General features: G+C 38.9%; 2 protein-coding genes across 2 annotated transcripts; both read right to left on the reverse strand.

The window, feature by feature from the left end:
- Positions 1-987: 987 nt before the first annotated feature.
- On the reverse strand, positions 988-4,064 carry LOC121762731. Its single transcript, XM_042158707.1, has 7 exons — positions 3,583-4,064; positions 3,175-3,337; positions 2,704-2,904; positions 2,380-2,625; positions 2,030-2,177; positions 1,629-1,857; positions 988-1,532 (listed from the first exon to the last, which is right to left on the reverse strand). Exons 1-7 carry the CDS (start codon positions 3,908-3,910, stop codon positions 1,195-1,197), a joined length of 1,653 nt encoding a protein of 550 aa, XP_042014641.1. The 5' UTR covers positions 3,911-4,064; the 3' UTR covers positions 988-1,194.
- A 12,642-nt stretch (positions 4,065-16,706) lies between these two features.
- LOC121761597 (exocyst complex component EXO70B1-like) lies at positions 16,707-18,622 on the reverse strand. Its single transcript, XM_042157234.1, has one exon. The coding sequence runs from the start codon at positions 18,611-18,613 to the stop codon at positions 16,883-16,885; it is 1,731 nt and encodes a 576-aa protein (XP_042013168.1). The 5' UTR covers positions 18,614-18,622; the 3' UTR covers positions 16,707-16,882.
- Positions 18,623-21,348: the final 2,726 nt, after the last annotated feature.

The raw sequence follows: 21,348 nt of genomic DNA on the forward strand, positions 1-21,348 counted from the left end.
AAAGAAATATAATTAATTTATAAATATTTATTTATATATAAATTTTATATTTCTTTTTAAACTGGGATAGTTATACATTACAAAATGACATTTTTTAGAGAGAAAAGAAGGAAAAAAATGTAGATGAATTGTTCGAATGAAAGAGTGCGACCCTGAGCCACTTAACCCACTTGCCTGATTTCTAACTGAGTTGTAATTTTTTAACCATAACCTTCAAATTTTAATGGACTAATCGGGTCAGCTCATCGAATTCGGATTGAACTGACATCCTATATCTATATGCTCAGAAAAAGTCATATGTCAAGTGAATTTGCGTGTGCAATATGAAACGTAAAAAAAATAAAAGAAGTAAAAGTTTCAGTTGTAGTTGAGATTATTAATCTATCTTTAGAACCATCTTTGTTATTCAAAAAACTGTACGATCCATGCGTTATTATTTTTCAGAGTTAATTTTTAATTTGGGTAGTCCAAGACCAAGCAGAGAATTGGTCGGTATAACGTTATTTCCTAGTATTTTTTTAATTAAGAAAAAAATCATATTGGAATAGTTTTTATCGCCACATTAGCATTAATTCGTCACATCTGCTTTAATCCACGTCTGTTTTGATTTTAGATCTAACGGAAAATCAGACAAATCAAAATTTCATGTATTTGTATACAAATTTTAAATTTAGGAGAAAAAAAAACTCAAAATTTGTATTTATAGACAAATAACCCATATAGCCATATGTCATACGGTCATTTGGTACGTCTAGATCGCTTAATTTTTGCTCATGGCATCAATGATACGTAGTGGCATTTATCTGATAATCACGATACATATATACAATTACCATTTTCATAATTACCATTACGATAGTAAAGACATGTTTTATAGCTTGACCCACTAAAATACAAAAAAAAAATGTGAACCCAAAATCAAATTTGCAAATCTAATAAAACCCAAAAAGCAGAAACAATTTATTGCAGAGTGAGGTGAAAAATCAATTACGGAAATATTAATAATTTAATACTAGTATATATGTAATGTTAGAAACTTAAATATTTATCGTGCTACAAGTGACTTCTAGAGCCAGATACAGATATGCGTTGTGTTCTACAATTACCGTAAATGAATGAATTAATAAAAGCACAACAAAAATGAAGATCAAATAAAAAAATAGAACAAAAATATGGCTGCAGAGAATCACATGCCTAGATGAGTCGAGTTACTACAACCGAATTTGTCCGCGACCGACAGAAACTACTGAGGCGGCTGTCATCGGACGTCCCAAAGCCCGAGAGCTTCATGCCGTATGCTTCCATCCTTTGCACGTCTCGTGGGATGGGCGACTGCCAAAGCCCGTCCCACCAAGCCGGTGGAAGAAGAGGTGTTAGAGCGCATTGGCTAGGCTGCCCACGACAGCTTAGGGGCCCAGCAAATCGGTTCCACACGTGCCCCCACCCGATCTGTCTCTTCAAACCCTCCGAAAGCAACGGACTTTGGAAGCTGCTAAGGAACGTGATGCTTGAGTTTAGAGACGAGCTCTCATCTGTGGACAGAATCCAGTGTATATTTTCAATCCAATCTAACATAATCAAGTAATCGGCTAGTATTTTTGTTGGATGTTAAAGCTACTTGGATTTACCTAGTCTGTATGCGGCTGCAAGTGATGCGATCAGCTGAGCATACGTTGTCCCAACACGTCGGTGAGCTCCAGAAATGACGGCATGTTTAGCGCGTGATGCCAGGAAGAAATCGACAAAGGCCACCCATCTAGGTGCGGGACCCCAGTCCTTTGTTCTGAAATTCATGATGCTCGACTTTGAGTTACCCGAAATATTTCCTTCGAACTTTTCATAATCGAAGTGTACGACCTGCAAAATCGAAACCAGGGAGAGCAAGGGGACAAGTCTATCAAAATCAAAGTTACGTCTCATGTATGTTGTGATTGAACAACGAATCAAGAGAATGTCGACTAATGAATCCTCTCAAGAAGTACCAGAAGATTCGATCATGATTATAAAATAAAAGAACTTGAGACGTTACCTCTGCAAATTCTTCTAAAGTTATTGCAATATTTTTCACCATGGAAGGGGTATCAGAAACCAAAACAATTTTTGGTTTCGATAAAACTGGAAGATTAAGGAGAGCTTTCCTCAGGCAATCCACCGCCGCCTGCTTTGCTCTAACCGATCTGCAAAATTAACTCATTTATGCAACACGAACAAATTTGAGGTTTACAATGTAATAGAAGAAGCTCGTGGCAGAAAGTATTTTGTGGCATTAATTATCAGAAGCAAAGTCGTGCAAATGTATAATCAACGAGCTACTTGCAGGAATTATGGCATTGGAAGATAAACTATTACAACATAACAAATGTAGTATAGCTGAGGTACCTATTCATCATCATCCGCATGTGGAGTACTATATCCGGATCCCTCCCGCCACTAAGAGCCCAACTTACTGCCTTTTCCACATCTCTCGAAGGAGAAATCAGGATCCTCATAATCTCCCCAAACACATTAGCTCGGTACTGAAGATTTTCTGGCCTTCCAAATAAATCCGAGGCAGCTTCCCTCATCTCGGAATGTACGTTCTTCAAGAAAAACTGGGCAGCCACAGCATCCGTCGTGTTCTGGAACCTGATTAAAGAGCAGTTCAATAATCATTCAACTAACAACAGATAATTAATTCCGGCCTTATTTGACATTCCAAGTTACCATATGATAGGTTGCTCCCATTCTTTCCAGTTACTACAGAGAACATCTGTTCGTGTTGGCTCCTGGAAATCGTCAATCCTCATCGTTAAGTGCCTTTTGTATTTTGTCAGACAACGATTCTGTCTCCACAAATGTTTCACTTCTTTCAATGTAAATGTTACGTTGGAATAGGAGATGTAATCGCCAAAAGGGTACTTATCCCTGAAAGATAATAGTACACAGCGGAAGTTAGCTGCAGTGCACAAAGATCTAACACAAAATTAAAGCATCTTCTCAACATGGCAAGACCGATCCATCTCATTCTATTTCATTCTTTATGTAACTTAACACTAAAACTAGCACGATGCAAACAAACGTGAACAGAGCAACTAGTCTATTCTTCGGATTTCTCATCTCTTTTTCTCAATGAAATATCAAATAAAACCCAAATTCCCAATGCAAACAGAAAGGCTTGAGAGAGAACCAATATGCCTGGTTTGGCCGATTATCAATGACCGGTTCAGCATGACGCTCAAAGCAGCAGCAGTCAGTATCTTGTACAACTCGTTTCCCAAACCAGCTTCCGATGCTTTCCCAATCACAAACCCGTGGCTGCAGAATTGCTCCGGAGGGAGATTTCGCACCCTCGAGGCACCTGAAATTCAATACTCTGTAAGATAATTCCCGTGAATCATTCCTCCCACACAAATCCTCAATCAATAACTCCAAAACACATGCTAACTATATGAAAATCCAAATCCTCCACGACACAGTTCAAATGTTCAATTATAACACCATTTATAAATAAATCAGTTACTTATATCTAGAACACATTTAAAAATTGCAATGAATTAATCATAAATACCAACCACAAAAAACAAAAAAAAAACAAAAACGCACCGATAGTTTGGAAGTGATGATGAATCAATGTTCTGACTCTAAGACTCTCCTCCGCATAGCCTCTGCTGAAGATATCTCCCATCTCCTCCACCGTCGCACATTTCATCCCGCCCTCAGCTCCTCCCACCTTATCCGTCGTCGAATTAGCTGGAAACTCTTCCTTCTCGAAGATCTCCGACGCCTTATTCCTGATCTGGAGCTTCGGCGACGGATCAATCGACCTGAGATCCGTGGTCAGGAGGCCGAAAATGGTGGATATCGCGATCAGGATGAGGAGAAAAGGGACGGAAATCCGGCACCGGCGGCGCGCCGTAGATTTTGAGGTCATGTTTCCCGGCACCGACACCGGCGATGGCGATGCTGTGATTCAATTTAAAGGGGTGTAGAGTAGAGTATCTCTCGATTCTAATGAATCAGCTTCAGCTATATTTTGTCTAGAACACTGTGATGTCCGAATATTTCGATAGATACACACCGCCACACGATTAGATTTATTCATTTAAATTTATGATGTTGTTAATATGAGTATAATACTATGATTTAGTATTAAATTATTTCACGCAAAACAAAAAAGGAAGGGAAATTATTTTTTGACTCTACAGTATGCCATGCATTTAATCGTGTTTTGCATAATTATATTTTTATGATTTGAGTCATTTATGATTTAACTAGTATACCATAAATATCGCGTCTAGTATTATGATTTGATTCCGTCTTTGCATGTGGAGTAATTAATTAATTTAACAGACAACGCCTATCTAACAGCCGCCACATGAAATTAGGCAGAAAACATGATTTTTAGAGTTTAATTATTGCGAACCACCGTAATTAATTAACTAGTTACCTTAATTAGTGGAGCGCGCATTTATGCCGTTCATGCACCAACACAAGATTATGCTATACTTTGGGCAAAAAGGTACTCCAGTATCTTAGTTCACTAATTTATAAGGGCACCCGCAACGCTGTGCCGTTGCGGTTCCTATGCCATTCCGGCGGAACGGTTCCGCGGCGGCACGCGTTGCGGGGTGCGTTCCGTCGCCGTTCCTGTTAGGATTGGTATACTGAAAAGCATATTTCGAGCTTGTTGCACGGATAGAATTGCTTGTATACAATAAACTCTACAATCCACTTTTAACCCAAGGCGAGAAGAAGTAATTTTATCGCATTGGTGTTTGCTTGTGCATTTATAAGATGTTTCTCAAATATTTAAATGTATAAGAAGCAAACAAGTCTAATTCTTCTACATAGTAGACTGGTCGTGAACGACGTTCACAGAAGGTGACGCAGTCAGTTCTTTGTAGATGAGAAATAGAATTTCACAACCTAGATAGGCTTTGGCTACCTATCGTGAAAGGTTGCAGTGTCAGTCCGCATGTTTCCTTACCTTAGGAAATAAACGACACTGGTGTGGTATAGCATTGAAGGATCTAGCAGTTGAGATAAGTTTTTCTTGCTATTTACTGAAAGACGAGGTTTCGGTGATTGTTATTTCTTAATCATTGTTGACATAACATTGAGCATACGATATTGATTATGCACTACTTTGATTTATCAAATGGTGCGGATTTTTCGCAATCCAAGAATCCTGATATCTTGGGTAGTGGTGATCTATGTCTAGAGGTGCTAGTATTGTTATTGCAATGAATCGTGTGCTGGGTGAGTCCAGTTTGATAATATCCTCAAGAGGTGTTCGAAAAAGGTTTTATTATTCAGAAACCCGGCCGGTTGGAATTTATTCCAGAATAATAAATAAATATTTTGAACTAGACAACTCTTGGAAAAAGATATTAATTAATTAAAGTCAAATAGCAGGCTTAAATTAATTAATGGATATTTATATCTTAAACACGAGAAATAATAAATTAAAGAGGTAAAGCCCGGATTACTCGTAATTTGGGATTGGACGGGCAGTCAATATTATTATACTATAGTGGATGATAATAATATTCTGTTTGGATTTAAATTAAATTGGGGCTCAATTTAATTAGTAAAAGTCCAACAGGTTTGGCCCAAGTCCAACCTCCATGGATCCCTAATCTGGCCCATTATAACTCAATATAAAAGGAGATTATAAAGGATATTATTAGTGAATTAATCATCAATTTTCGTGCTCCCCTGTGGGAGTGGACGAAAAATCGGTTTTTGAGAAAACTGATATTCTGTCTTCTTTCTAATCAAGCCCTTTTCGATTCTGACAAGCTTTGCCCACCCAAAGGTCATTATCTGAGTTCGGGATACAGATTAGAAGGTTCGTGGTTGAGTACGAAGAACATCACGTGGAGAAGGCGCAAGCAATCGTCGATTCTTTGGAGAATCAGATCGGTAATTCTAATCCGTAGGAAATTCATGTTTTAGGTTTTAATTCCTTTTACATGATTTATGTGCGTTCTTGACATGTAGTTAATTAATCCCATAATCGGTCAAATAGATCTGTAGATCTGATTTATTTGTTTATGCATGACTTCCGCTGTGCAAGGGGCACCAAACCCCAGCAATTGGTATCAGAGCCAATTTTTGGCTCTGATTATGTGGATTAATTTCATGTTGTGTGCATTGCTTGATCGCATGAGTTTCGTGACATATTTGTCGTTTTATTTGTTCTATAACATGAAGTAGAACGACTGAAATATGATTGTTTTAATCTCAAATTGCGTGATTGCATAACTGCCGGAAAGATTGAATTCTTGTTACGTGTATTACTCCAAAGTTATTATTCTATTAGTAATAATTGCATATTATATTATGCGGATTCAATTGCGGTGATACACATAAGAATTCATTCGGTTTGTTAATTCAACGGTTTGAATTGTGTGAAGTTTTGCTTTACGTGAATATATATTCCAAGTCGGCAAATCGGGAATTGTCGCGGTAGCGATTCCAAGGGCGATCAGGCAGCAGCGGGTGCGACGACGCAGCGTCAGCAGCGTCGGTATCCCGCAGAGCGACCCCGGCGGTGGGACATCGACGCAGCAGCGTCGGAGATGTCCAGCAGCAGCGGTGCGCGATGCAGCGGCGCTGGCGGCTGGAGAGACAGCGATGTCCCAGCAGCGAGCAGCGCCGGTGTGCAACGGCAGAGGTCCGGCGAAGTGACGTCGACGCAGCAGCGTCGGAGGCGTCAAGCTTGGCGAGCTCGCGAGACGAGTGGGAGCCCTTTGCGGGATGTTCCCGGACTCGAGACGTGATTGCGAGCTGCCGGAAACAAGGCAGCGGCCATGGATTCAGTGGGAGTCCAGCCGAGCCATGCAAGGTTCGGTTAAGATTCTTTCCAAATTTTGATTAGGATTTCCAAATCCTTGGAGTTAATTTTGGAGAAATTTCCTAATTTTGTTAGGTTTTCCTAAACCTTTGTAACTAAATTTGGAAATAATTCAAGATATAATTTGGAATAAGTTTTGAATATACCAATTTAACTGGATTATTTAAAATTTAATTTTTTAATTAAATTATGGATTAATTGAATTTTTATCCTTATTTTATGGATTTAGATATATTTAATTATATCTAGAGAAATCCTAGATAAATTTGGATGAATAATTAAATTTATTTCTGTCATATGGATTTAGATAGATTTTATTCTATCTTGTTGAATCCTTGATTGACTAAGATAAATATTAATTAAGTTTATCCATATCTTGTAGATATTGATAGATCTATATCTATCTAGAATATATCTTAGTAGATTTGGATAATTAAAATCCATGTTTATCTTTATCTTGTGGATATTTATAGAATTACTTCTATTTAGAAAATATCCTAGTAGATTTAGATAATTAAATGTATCTCTATCTTATAGAAATATTGATAGATTTATATCTATCAAGAATATATCTTAGAAGATTTATATAATTGTTAATCCAGTATTGTAAATATCTTTTGGATTTAAGATAGATTTAGTTCTATCTAGTTAAATCCTAGTTGAATTAATTAATATTAATTCTAGTTTATCCTAATTTTATGGATATAAATAGATTTATTTCTATTTAGAAAATATCCTAGATAAATTTGGATAAAGATAATACAAGATAATCCTAATCTAATTGGATTTTGATAAAGTTAATTTTATCTAGAATAAATCATAATAGATATGATATATTCTAGTTTCTTATTCTAAATAATCTAAGATTGTTTAAATCTTAGAATGATTGGATTTTATCTTCGTCTTATGGATTTGGAGAAATTTGTTTTTATCCTGAAATATCCTGGTAAGATTTAGATAATGATAATCCAATGTCAGTTTTATCTTGAATTTTAGGATTTGATTTTATCCATATAAAATCCAGAATAATCCTAAGAGGATTTAGATAGATTTCATTCTATCTAGATAAATCCTAAATTAATTTGGATAGTCATTATCCAAATAAATTTATCAAATCCGAAATTCATATTTTGGATAAGATAAGGAATTAATTATTTATTTAAATCTCCCTAGATTTATTAAATAATTTCAATAATTATCCAATGTGATTAATCACCATGAATTAAATGGATTTATCTATTTATTTGGTGTTAATATGTTTTAAGTGGATTATCTGTCTTATCTACTTATGTGATAATTATGCAAAAACCATGTTTAAAATGACTAAGCGATAATTACAACAGTGTGTTGTATATGGTCTCCATAAATTGGTCTATATATGAAACAGTTTCTAATATTATCGCGACTCACCTTAGTGGGAGCAATAATCCTACGAAATAGCAAGTTCATAAGATTAGACTTCTTAATGGTAAATTGTTTAAACTGGAAGCATGTTTCAAATATTATCGCGACCCACCCTAGTGGGAGCCGTAATCCTACGAAATTGCAAGTTCATGTGTTTAAACATATTTATAAGATAGCTATGGAACTTTGTTAGTGGCGTACGACCTTCCCTAGAAGGAGTATCAAAACAGAAATGAAATTCCTAGATGCAAATATTTATGGTAAATGCTTAGGCAATATTTGGCGGCCATGCTACCTTAGTGGTCTCTGGACTATCCGTCGGTATTGTGACCAGGAAATTGTTGGAATCCGAATTTGTATGACCTCCCTAGAGGCGTACTTATTTTGGTTTTGACAGTTGCGAGATACATACATTGTTTTGTGGTTGTTTGCAATTATGTATCAAGCATAGTATGTGATAAATAGTTTTATTTCTTCTCAGCCAAATTCTTAATAATGTCTGCGAACCTTAATGAAATCAAACTCAAAGGCCAAAATTATGTAGACTGGAAATGTAAATGAATAAGATTCTCATTGCTGAAAACTTAAAGTTTGTACTCACCAATTCATGTCCTCCATTTCCTCGACAAAATTCCACAAAGAAAGTTTGAGAATGCATTTTATGCATGTACTTGACAAGTTATTTGAGGAAGAAGATCAAACTACTTTCTTTTAAGTAGTGAGACAAGTCTTGATTTTTATTGATGATAATGAGATATCCAATAAGGACGTTGTCCAGATTCTATTGGAATATCCACAAGAGATAGAATGTTTTGAGGAATCTTCTAATTCAGTTACTCAAATATTTTCTACGCTCAGTTCATCGCCAAATGTAATAGGAAGTGATTATATGAAGGTTGTTACTGAAAAGTTGGAAACCTTAAGCATTATATTCACTTAATTACTATTGGAGGAAGATAACATGATAGCTGGCGAATTCATCAAGGCTGCATCTTTCCTATGTCTTAGTTCAATCGAACAGAAGACTAGCAATGGAAAGAGGGAAGAGCTGAATTGTCATCAATGAAAGCTATAAAGGCACGAAAAATTGGGTGAAAAAGCAAAAGAGAAGATGCATTGTGAGTCGGATTGACCTCTTCTACTGAAGGACAATGACTTAGATAACAATGCAATTTCTAAAAGAGAGATCTAGATCCAGTTGGGCAGTTGTTGCAGTGGGAGCTATTTTTTATGCTCACTTTATTGTTTTGTTTTGATGTATAAGACTTTGTTTTATTGGTACAGTTTAGTTTGGAAAGAATTCAGTTTCAGTTTCTAAACGTGTTAATGATTAAATGATGTTCGATGTCATTTGATAATGCTTGCATCATTGAGAAATGTGGATCGAATATCTATCATGGTACCATAGAAAAACAAATTATACATCATAGTATCTAAACAATATAATTGCAAAAAGATTGAGTTTAACACCACAGTTCAACTTCTTAAACAATGAATGATAAAGTATTTATGGTACTTAATCATAAGGCCAAGAAAGTACTTAGTAATTGTTCAAACTGATTTTGTCTAACTCAAGTGACTATCGAGATTTTAACAACTTGTTTGTTAAATAGCTTGAAGGTCAAGTAAGTCTGGTTGATGCACTATAAGTTAGAATACTTTGGTGGTTCAAAGGATTCAGAATACTATGCAACATAGAAAGACTAGTAAGTCTCAATGCTTTACACCATAGGAGACGAGCAAATGAGTTAAGATCAGTAGTGGGAGTTAAATCCTAGTTGACTACTCCAAGCATTCTTCTAAAGAATGGGATAGTCATATAAGAAGATATCGAAGTCTATCGAAGACAAGTTCGATAAGTGAACAATTTTACTCAATAACACCTTATCATTGATGGGATATACGTTGGAAACAACGAGTTATACCTTAAAGAAACTATCATAACATCAGTACCTTCTACAACACACGAGTTGTGGACTAGAGGCAAGTTTAGTCCAGCACATCTCAAGGTGTGGAGTTATTCCAACACATGTTTTGGAAAAGGTATCCATGTAATTGGAGTTGTGTACTGAGGTATGTTTTAAGCTTGTCCCAAATGATAGAAAAGGTACAAGTTCTATAATCTTCACGGCAAGATATGTGTTTGTTTACACGAATACTAGATTCCTTGATGAAGATTATGAGGAGAACTACAAGCCTAACAAACATGATAATTCTCAAGATAATGAGAATATCTATTTTCCATCTTAACCAAGAAGTCATACCATTAGAAACTTATGCACTAAGAAAATCAACGTTTGTACCTAAGATTGTAAGAGTTGTGTCGTAGTGGGAGCGTTCTTTGCGAACATAATAAGTTCATGGGTCTAAAAGAGTCTTAAGACTTAGTCTTAGATCAACTTGAACATAATCCCTGTAACTACAAGGACGCAATGACTTATTCAGATAATCATTCTTGATAAGATGATAGATTCTGAACAACAATCTTAAATAGACAAGAATGTTTGCAAGACTTGCGATACTACCCATAGACTATTTCAGTCAGTGGGAGCTAGTGAACCTGCAAGTGTAAGCATGGATCTCATAAGGCTAGAATAATGGCAAAGGGTTATACCCAGAGAGAACTATATTCTTGTCTGCCATTTTTGCCTAAGTCGATATGTATATTGTCTATTGTAGCCTACATAAATTAGGATGTATGTACTATGATTGTCAAGACAGTTTTCTTTAAGTAGAAATCTTGAGGAGATCATCTGCATGGAACATCTTAATGGTTATGTAATACAGGGCAAGAAAGTTGAAAGTGCACTATATTTAATATTCTTGGTACTCTACGATGATGACATCTATAAAAGTTGATAAACAACTAAGAGGGTTATCTAGCGTAGGAAACTGGTCGTCTACCCAGTTTAAGGATGATGGATTTAAGATAATATAGTTACATTCTAAGCATCTGTGTCATTAGATTGCTAGAAAAAGAATGTATGTTTTCTTAAAGAATCCTACGTCTACACAATACTTAGACACTTTAGCATTGAAAATTCCAAGAAAAAGTTTTTCTTTTTCTAGACGGAATTATTTTGTCTCTAGTCAAGTGTTTTTCGACATTGAATGAGATCAAGAAAAATGAGACAAGTTCCATAATTGGAAGTCTCATATATGCTATGATGTGTATTAAGTTAGATATTAGCTTTGTCGTTGGCATAGAAGCATGATATCATTTTAACCATGGCCAAGGACATTGGATTGGGTAAAGAATATACTATAGTACTTGAAGAAGACTAAACGGTATGCTCTAGTTTACCAGACATCCATGTTATGTCCTTTAGGTTACATCGACTCGATTTTATAATTGATCGGTGATCGAGTCATCCTCTGACTATGTGTTCACTTTAGGAGTTGAATACTGAGACATGAAGGAGTGTTGATCAAATCATAGACTCCATCATGAAAATTACAAGTGTGGTTTCATCGGAAACTACTAAGGTAGTTGTTAATCTCAGTAACTTCCTAATAGCTTTGACCGTGATTCCGAGTATGTGTATGAGTATTATATTTTGTTATAATTACTCTAGTCATATGTCTAACTCAAGGGAAACACAAGCTGATGAAGCTAAACAATCACATATAGCGGAAGTATGAAATTAATTAAGGAAAAGTGCGCAGCGAGACATTATGGGTACCAAGATATCATCAGAGAACAACCAGGCAGAATTTTTTTTCAAAATGCCTATATGACATGATTTATACATGTGGTGAAAAGTATGGTAGTTCGATGTATCATGGTTCGAGACCTGCTTAGAGTATAAGTGGGAGAGTTTTGGCAGTGGGTATACTCGAAAGCATGATTTTGAGTATAAGTGGGAGATTGTTAGGATTGGTATACTGAAAAGCATATTTCGAGCTTGTTGCACGGATAGAATTGCTTGTATACAATAAACTCTACAATCCACTTTTAACCCAAGGCGAGAAGAAGTAATTTTATCGCATTGGTGTTTGCTTGTGCATTTATAAGATGTTTCTCAAATATTTAAATGTATAAGAAGCAAACAAGTCTAATTCTTCTACATAGTAGACTGGTCGTGAACGACGTTCACAGAAGGTGACGCAGTCAGTTCTTTGTAGATGAGAAATAGAATTTCACAACCTAGATAGGCTTTGGCTACCTATCGTGAAAGGTTGCAGTGTCAGTCCGCATGTTTCCTTACCTTAGGAAATAAACGACACTGGTGTGGTATAGCATTGAAGGATCTAGCAGTTGAGATAAGTTTTTCTTGCTATTTACTGAAAGACGAGGTTTCGGTGATTGTTATTTCTTAATCATTGTTGACATAACATTGAGCATACGATATTGATTATGCACTACTTTGATTTATCAAATGGTGCGGATTTTTCGCAATCCAAGAATCCTGATATCTTGGGTAGTGGTGATCTATGTCTAGAGGTGCTAGTATTGTTATTGCAATGAATCGTGTGCTGGGTGAGTCCAGTTTGATAATATCCTCAAGAGGTGTTCGAAAAAGGTTTTATTATTCAGAAACCCGGCCGGTTGGAATTTATTCCAGAATAATAAATAAATATTTTGAACTAGACAACTCTTGGAAAAAGATATTAATTAATTAAAGTCAAATAGCAGGCTTAAATTAATTAATGGATATTTATATCTTAAACACGAGAAATAATAAATTAAAGAGGTAAAGCCCGGATTACTCGTAATTTGGGATTGGACGGGCAGTCAATATTATTATACTATAGTGGATGATAATAATATTCTGTTTGGATTTAAATTAAATTGGGGCTCAATTTAATTAGTAAAAGTCCAACAGGTTTGGCCCAAGTCCAACCTCCATGGATCCCTAATCTGGCCCATTATAACTCAATATAAAAGGAGATTATAAAGGATATTATTAGTGAATTAATCATCAATTTTCGTGCTCCCCTGTGGGAGTGGACGAAAAATCGGTTTTTGAGAAAACTGATATTCTGTCTTCTTTCTAATCAAGCCCTTTTCGATTCTGACAAGCTTTGCCCACCCAAAGGTCATTATCTGAGTTCGGGATACAGATTAGAAGGTTCGTGGTTGAGTACGAAGAACATCACGTGGAGAAGGCGCAAGCAATCGTCGATTCTTTGGAGAATCAGATCGGTAATTCTAATCCGTAGGAAATTCATGTTTTAGGTTTTAATTCCTTTTACATGATTTATGTGCGTTCTTGACATGTAGTTAATTAATCCCATAATCGGTCAAATAGATCTGTAGATCTGATTTATTTGTTTATGCATGACTTCCGCTGTGCAAGGGGCACCAAACCCCAGCAGTTCCGTGCCGTCGCCATTCCTATGCCGTGCCGCGTTCCGTTCCGGAGGAACGCGGAACGGAACGTTCCGCCACGCGTCGAGGCGACGTGGCGGCCTCCCATTCGACGCGTGTAGCCCACTCGCTGCCCCGCGAGTGGGCTTCGTCCGGTGACGCAATAATTCATTTTTTTTTAAATTCGAATTTAATAAAAAAAAAAAAATTTTGCAACGATAATGAGACCGTTTTTTTATATCCGTTTTTTATTTTTATTTTTTAATTTTTATTTTATTTATTTACTCTATAAATACTCCTATTTCATACTCATTTCAATCACAAACACACATCTATTCCTCTCTATTTCCACCCCAATTTTCATCTCAAATCAACTATATTTTCCTTCTCCCAAATTTAATCAAACTAATGGATCCTTATGAACAAATGCGTCAAATATTGGAACAATCACTTGAAGAAGATCGACGACGGGAGGCGGAAGAAGCCGCGCCGCCCCAACGACGCTCCCGTACGTACATCCATCGTAACCGGGAGAAATGTACTGCAGCAATCCGCCAGCTTGCGACTGGACAAACGGCCGACATGTTCGACGAATACCTCCACATCGGAGACAGCACTGGGCGAATGTGCTTGCTCAAATTCTGCCAAGGCGTCCGGGCAGCCTTCACCGACGAATTTCTCCGAAGGCCAAGCACGACCGATTGTCAGTTCCTGCTCAACCTTCACGAAACAGTGCACGGATTCCCCGGGATGCTCGGCAGCGTCGATTGCATGCACTGGCAATGGAAGAATTGCCCGGTGGCGTGGAAGGGGTCCTACACGAGCGGCCACAAAGGCACCCACCCAACCGTTATACTTGAGGCCGTTGCCGACTACCGCCTTTGGATCTGGCACGCGTACTTCGGGGTCCCCGGGTCGAACAACGACGTAAACGTGCTCCACCAGTCCGACCTCTTGACCGAAGTTTTGGATGGTAAAGCGCCGGCCATCAACTTCCTCCCCAACAACCGGCTTTATAAAATGGGGTACTATCTCGCCGATGGCATCTACCCGAAGTGGCCTACCTTCGTGAAGACGTGCAGTGGGTCTGCGAACCCAAAGCAGACTCTTTTTGCGCAGAAGCAGGAGGCTGCTCGCAAGGATGTGGAGAGGGCGTTCGGGGTTCTCCAAGCGCGCTTCAACATCATCAAAGCCCCGGCTCGTACGTGGTTCATGGAAAACATGGTCGACATCATGTATACGTGCATAATCTTGCACAACATGATTGTCCAAGACGAAGGACCCGAGGCAGGAAATTGGTTCGACGACGAATCCCCCGGAAGCTCAACCGCAAGTAGTCCGCCTCGAAGTGGAGCGCATCCGTCTATACAAGAACGGTTATCTATTCGTGCAAGGACACGCGACTCTAGTGCCCACACCCAACTCCAACATGATCTAATTGAGCACATTTGGGCAAATTTTGGCGGATGAAATTATTAAAATTGTGTACTTTTATTTTTTTAGGATTTTAATTGTGTGCTTTTTATTTTTTTACGTTTAAGTTGTAATTTTTTTTAATGTTGTGTGTTTTTTAATAAAGTGTGTTTGTTTTTTAAAGTGTGTTTATTTGAATTGAATTGGGTTGGAAATAAAAAAAATGAAATTGAATGAATAGTAATTTAAGGAACGGTTAAGGAACGGAGGGTTGCAGGTTCCGTTCCTTAGTTAAGGAATGGAGTAAAAAAGTACAGTGGGGCCCTCAAATAGTGGTTTAAGGAACGGTATAGGAACAACGTTGTGGATGGCCTAAATCTCTATTTTATTAAAAATTACTCCCTCCGATTGAGACGTTTAAGAGACTCATGCGAAGCTCTTTCGAAAACGAAGAGAGTGGCAAGAATTATGGACTAATTGGACTTCAAAATCGACAAAAATATTGTCTCGAACCAACGCTGCTAATATGAACATAGTTTATACTTTTTTCTACACATTCTTCATAAAATGGTCAAAATACCAACATAATAGAAAAGTAGATGAAAACACGCTCAGTAATAGATGAAATGAGATCAAATTCATACAAAACTACCCTCTAACACCATGCAAAATCTAAGTATGTCAGATTCGTAGTCAAAATGAGTAATTGTGTGCAATGAAAAAATAGTAAAAGATATATGATGCTAAGTAATTAGGCTGAAGAAGTTTAGGATAATTTAGCGAAGAATTTAAGAAATGGAGTAGCAGTGGCAAAGCCACATATTGTCCGGGGGGGCCATGGTTCCTATGAATTTTGCTGTTTACTATTGATTATACATAGACATTAGTGATAATTTTTCTCAATTGCTCATATGGTCTTTAGTTTAACCTTCTCATATCTTGCCCAAGTTCGACTCACGGCGCCTTGATGTGTGTATTAATTCCATTTTTTATTTTATTGTTGTTTTTGTTTCATAAATTTAAGTAAAACATATTAGTATAATTCAAAAATACAAAGTAATAATCTTTGCTATCTAATAGCAATAAAAATTAATTGTTTAGATTTATAAATGTAAATATATGTATACTTGTATTAAACTCAAATTTAAAGATCTACTCTTCATTTTTTAATATATTTTTATTTATTTGTTTATCATTTACATTGATTTTAATCTATGATGACAATAATTAGAAAAATAAAGCAAAATAATAGTATTGTACTTGTTTAGTTGGTGGAAAAAGAAATAAATATTTCTCCCTTGTTATCCATCTTTCTCTCGTAAGTTCGAGATACTTCTAACAATGATGACACCAAAAATATCCACAAACATTAACAATGATTTGGACCCCCAATGTAAAAATCCTGGCTTCGCCACTATGGAGCAGCATAGTAGGACCAAGAAGGTATATGGAGTTTAATGAAAGTTATTTTGTTCAATAATCAGGGGTGCTTTATTTTTTTTATAATCTTTAAATGGATACTTAGCATGTAATCATATAGAATGAAGATAAGGGACAGAACCAGAACACTGAATATGCTGAAAAGATTTTCTATTTTTTCGAAAATGCGATGATTTGAGAAGTCTTGTGCAAGAAAACAAAGTACTACAACAATTGACGAAAATTCTTTTTATTGTTTTAAGAAGTCGAATAATTTTTAAAATTCAGGGTATAGTTTTCCATGCGACAGAAAAGGCGAGATTGACCACTCCAAAATTTACAAATATTTCCAAAATGAATGGAGCACTAAAGTTAGAAGAAAAGCATCTATGATCATCAACTACTACTACATAACATAAATTTACACCTGAAACTCCAAATCCAAACCATAAACAAGTTTAGTAAATTATCATTCCCCTCTCCATTAAACCGACTCTTCATTGCTTCCTCTTTCCCGACGTGGCCGGAGTGCCGCTAAAGAGGCCTTCGATGGCTGTCTCAACATCGTCCGGCTGATGCTTGATGTACTTCTCCGTCTGCCTCCTCGACGAAAATATCTGACTATACCTCGCCAGAAACGACCTGTACGCCGGCACCACCATGTTCGATATCGAAACCCTCAGCTCCGACTGCAACTGCTCGTCCGAGATCACCCAACTCGTCTGCGTCTTGCGTATGTCGTCGAACAGCGCGTTGAAATTCTTGAACCGCTCCTTCAGCAATGGCTTCACGTGCTTGTTGTTGCCCGTCAGCCCCTCCGGGTTGAGGAAGCGGAGGAGCTTCCCCCACGTCTCCCTCTGGTACCCCTTGTGGTACTGATGGAGATCCGACGACATTTTCCGGTACCACGTCTCCGCTAGCAGGCTGTGGAGCCCGCCCGATTTCTTGATCTTCTTAAGCATGTAACGCCCGTTGTTCATCATGAAGATTGTAGTTAACGAAGTGTCTTTGTAGAATTTAGACTTCGCCTCGAGGTTCGAGAGGAGCAAGTCCATGATCTTGAGGATCTGCGCTTGGAAAGGCGAAACGACAACCCCTTCAGCATCAACAGTGGACGTAGCAGCAACAGTCGCCTCGAGCCTCTGGTGCTCGAGGTAGACTTGCTCGAGGGAGTTCTTGTACACTGCAGTGAATTCGAGGTAATTCATGATGTAAGTTGTGATTGGATGTACGGCTCCACCAGGAACTGGGTTTTTCCCGTGGTCGTTCCTGATGGAGTTTTCGAGCTCAGTGATGATTGAGATCATAGCCTCTCCGAGGTGGCTTCTGATCATCAATGCCTCGTTTTTGAGCTCAGGAGCCACGCCCTGCGCTAGCAGGGCACCAATCCCGGCAACGGCATCTCTGACGGCCTCGTATATGGTGAGGTACTTGAAGAGTTTGTCAGGGGAGCTGCGCGTGAGGGCCACCGCCTCCGCGAATTTGAGGATGTGCTTGGTGATCCCGCACGTGAGGGCGGAGAAGAGGATCTCCGGTATGGTGGAATCCCCCGCGAAGACAGAATCTAATAGATTCCGTTCGGGCGGGAATTCCTCCTTGGCGAAGGAGGAGAATTTCATGATCCAGACTTCGATGTCTCTCTCGAGAGACTCCCATGGCTTGTTGTGGATGTCGTCGATGCTGACCTTCTCCAATCCTAGCTGGACGATCTTCTCCTCCAGCGCATTCCGCCGCACGATGAAGTACACGTGGCAGCACTCGTCTTGGTAGCCACCTCTAAGCATGGCGCTGCATACGCTCGTTAGATCGGCGGGGGCGGGGGCTTTGCTGTGATCCTCTAGCATGACCTTGAATTCGCCCTCCAAATATGACATCGCGCGCTGCAGCACGCTGCCAGCGCGGTTGATCGTGTAGGCGTATTTGTAATCGGATCGGAACTCGGCTAGCATTTTGACGAGGGAGGAAACGCGGTTGGTGGTTCGGAGGAAGCAAGAGGCGTCTTCCTCTTTGAGGCGGGTCCATTTGAGGTGGGCGTAGGCCTCCATCATCTCCTCCACCAGCGTCAGGAATTTCTCGATGATGGTGGGGGCGTCGGGGGGGAGGGATTCCTGCGACGAGATGTATTGGTCGATTTCGGAGGAGATTGTGGCCAGATCGGGAGGGAGAGGGGAGGACAGCGGAGGTGGCGGCTCCTCTTCATTTGTGTGTTCATTTTCTTGGGAATCCATGGGTGTTGGAGAATGGTGTTTACCTTGTTAGAGGATTTGGGACAATGGAGAGAGAAGAGAGAAGAGAGAAGAGGAAAACACGCAGACCCGAAGATGGAGGGGAATTTTGATGCTTTTGATTTCAAAAAGTTCAAATTGTCGTTGTGGTAGTTAAGTTGGTTGGTGTTGATAGGTCGTGCCCCCGCCACCATAATATATACTTGTATCATTTTTTAAATATATTTTTAACTTGTACTACTAGTATTTCGCTTTTAAATGCGCCATTTATAAAAAAACACAAATTATAAAAGATCGGTTTAAATTGGGCATGTGTATTGAATTTTGTTTTTCATGTTATTAGGTAACTTTTTTTTTGTTTAAATTAGATTTTGTATGTCTTCTATTTTGTCATCAACTTAGTATTACTATTAGGCGGTGTTGGGTTTCCAAGATAAAATAGTACCAAGATATAATCTAGGATTGAGTTGTGAAATTATTTTTGTCATAGGGAGTTAGCTATGATTAATTATCTCATGATTATCCATCTAGGATTGAGTTGTGGGATTGAATCTCTTGAACTAAACACACTATAAATTTAATCTCGAATACAATCTTGTAAACCGAACACCATCTAAGAGTCGTGTAGTGGAATGGTTTTGAACTTTTGGCCAATTAATGTTGGAGAAGATTGCGTAATATCAGACGGAGGATACTCGAGAATCATTCTCTTACCAAAGATAGAAGATTGCAAACATGTAATTAAGCTAATTAGACTTACCATGTATAGGGATTCCTAGTATTATATATTGGTGTAATGTGTATAATGAAATTATCAAGAAATAATACAAACCCCTTTCTACCGATACTACTTTCTATCATGGCCTCAGAGCAGGTTTAATCTTGGCTCAGAACGATTTCATCATAGCCATACCATACCAAATTCTCGACCCATAGCCAAAACCAAACACAGAAATCAAATCCTACACCAGGAACAATGTCAGACGCCGAGAAAGATACGAAAACGAATCTGAAAGCATCAACAAAGTTGAGGGACAGCAAAAACATTACTGTTGCGTTCAAATTGAACGGGAGGAACTACCCAATCTGGTCCAGATTGATGAAGGTCAAGATCGGAGGCAGAGGAGCCTACTCGTACATCAGGAATGAGCCTCCTGAACCCGCAAGCAAGGGGTACGAGGATTGGGAGGAAGATGATCTGGTCGTCTTTTCATGGATAGTCGACAATATCGAAGACGATATTATCGCAGATTTCGCACATCACCAAACCTCGAAGGCATTATGGGACAGCCTGAGGGTGACTTACGAGAGCAAGGCGGATCCGTATCTCATCTACGACCTGGAGTAAAAAGCAATCAACATCAGACAAGGAAATCTCGATCTAGAGACATACTACCGGAAAATAAACGGGCTGTGGATTAATATTGATCGCTGCCAGAAATCACCAATCACATGTTGCGACAAGGGCGTCGACCAATTCTGAGAATTCTACAACAACAAGCGACTGATCAAGTTTCTCACGGGGTTGAATCCGAAATATGATTCAATCCAGAGGGACATCAACACGGCCCCTCCACCCGCCGGAGACGATGACAGCAAAACAACCGACTCGCCGGCTGGAGGAATCGGGTTCGGCCTCGCTGCCCAGAGCCATCGCCCGACCTCCCGTGGACCACCAAGACCCACCACAGCCACCTACCGACCGGGAAGCAAGCCGGACAAATCCCGATTGGTCTGTTCTCACTGCGGGAAACCGAGACATACCAAGGAGGAGTGCTTCCTCTTAACCGGATACCCGGAGTGGTGGGAGGAGAAGCAGAGGGCGCGAGCGGCTCAAGCAAAAATGGCGGTCACCATAAACGAAAAGGGACAATCCGCGGCCGGAAACAGAGAACCGATCGGTGACCAGGGGTAACCACCGGGAGCTTCGACCGGCGGCGGCGGCGTGAGGGGGGTCGGCAATTTCACCGAGAGAACCGAGGAGCTGCGAGGCGGCGGTAATGGAGGTAAAGGGTTTGGTTTAACACCAAACCCTAATCCTTTTCCTTATTTTAAATTGCCCCCCATAAAGAAGCCTAAATTTGAATTGCCCCCCATAAAGAATGTTTATTTCGAAAATAGACCCCACCCTATTGAGTTTAGACCCCCAGACTCTGTGAAATATCATCTACCACCCCAGATATTGCCTAAAACTCGAATATTCCCAAATACTTGTAGTTTTGTGTCAAAAAACCCCTTTGCACCACTAGAAAATATTTCCGCTGCATTGCACGTCTATAATAATGATAGATCGAAGGATAAAGGGTGGATTTTTGATTGTGGAGCTACAGACACTATGACCCCGGAAAAAGATGATTTTAGTAGCTATGAGACAATATCTGATACATACATCAAAACCGCAAATGGGGAATTAATTACTGTTGTTGGGTCGGGAACCATTGATATATCTCTCACTCTCCGTTTGTCAAACTGTTTGCATGTTCCTACATTATCCCAGAGATTGATGTCAATTAGTAATGTGACTAGAGACTTGAATTGTACTCTTCTAATGCATCCCACTTTCTGCATATTACAGGATATTCAGACGAGGAGGATTCTTGGGCGTGGCACTGAGAGGCAAGGACTCTACTACGTGGATGAGATAGCTCAACATGGCAATGCGATGCTGGCTCACGGATCCACGAAACAAGAAATTTGGCTATGGCACCGAAGACTAGGACACCCTTCCTCCGGTTACT

The sequence above is a fragment of the Salvia splendens genome, chromosome 13 (genome assembly GCF_004379255.2).
Source record: "Salvia splendens isolate huo1 chromosome 13, SspV2, whole genome shotgun sequence".
NCBI lineage: Eukaryota > Viridiplantae > Streptophyta > Magnoliopsida > Lamiales > Lamiaceae > Salvia > Salvia splendens.

Coding starts and splice junctions, on each gene's coding strand:
- LOC121762731 (XM_042158707.1), bottom strand. CDS start 3,910: ATGACCTCAAAATCTACGGCGCGCCGCCGGTGCCGGATTTCCGTCCCT. Junction 2,626..2,703: donor TGGGAGCAACCTATCATATG/GTAACTTGGAAT, acceptor CTCTTTAATCAG/GTTCCAGAACACGACGGATG. Junction 2,178..2,379: donor ATGCGGATGATGATGAATAG/GTACCTCAGCTA, acceptor TTAATTTTGCAG/ATCGGTTAGAGCAAAGCAGG.
- LOC121761597 (XM_042157234.1), bottom strand. CDS start 18,613: ATGGATTCCCAAGAAAATGAACACACAAATGAAGAGGAGCCGCCACCT.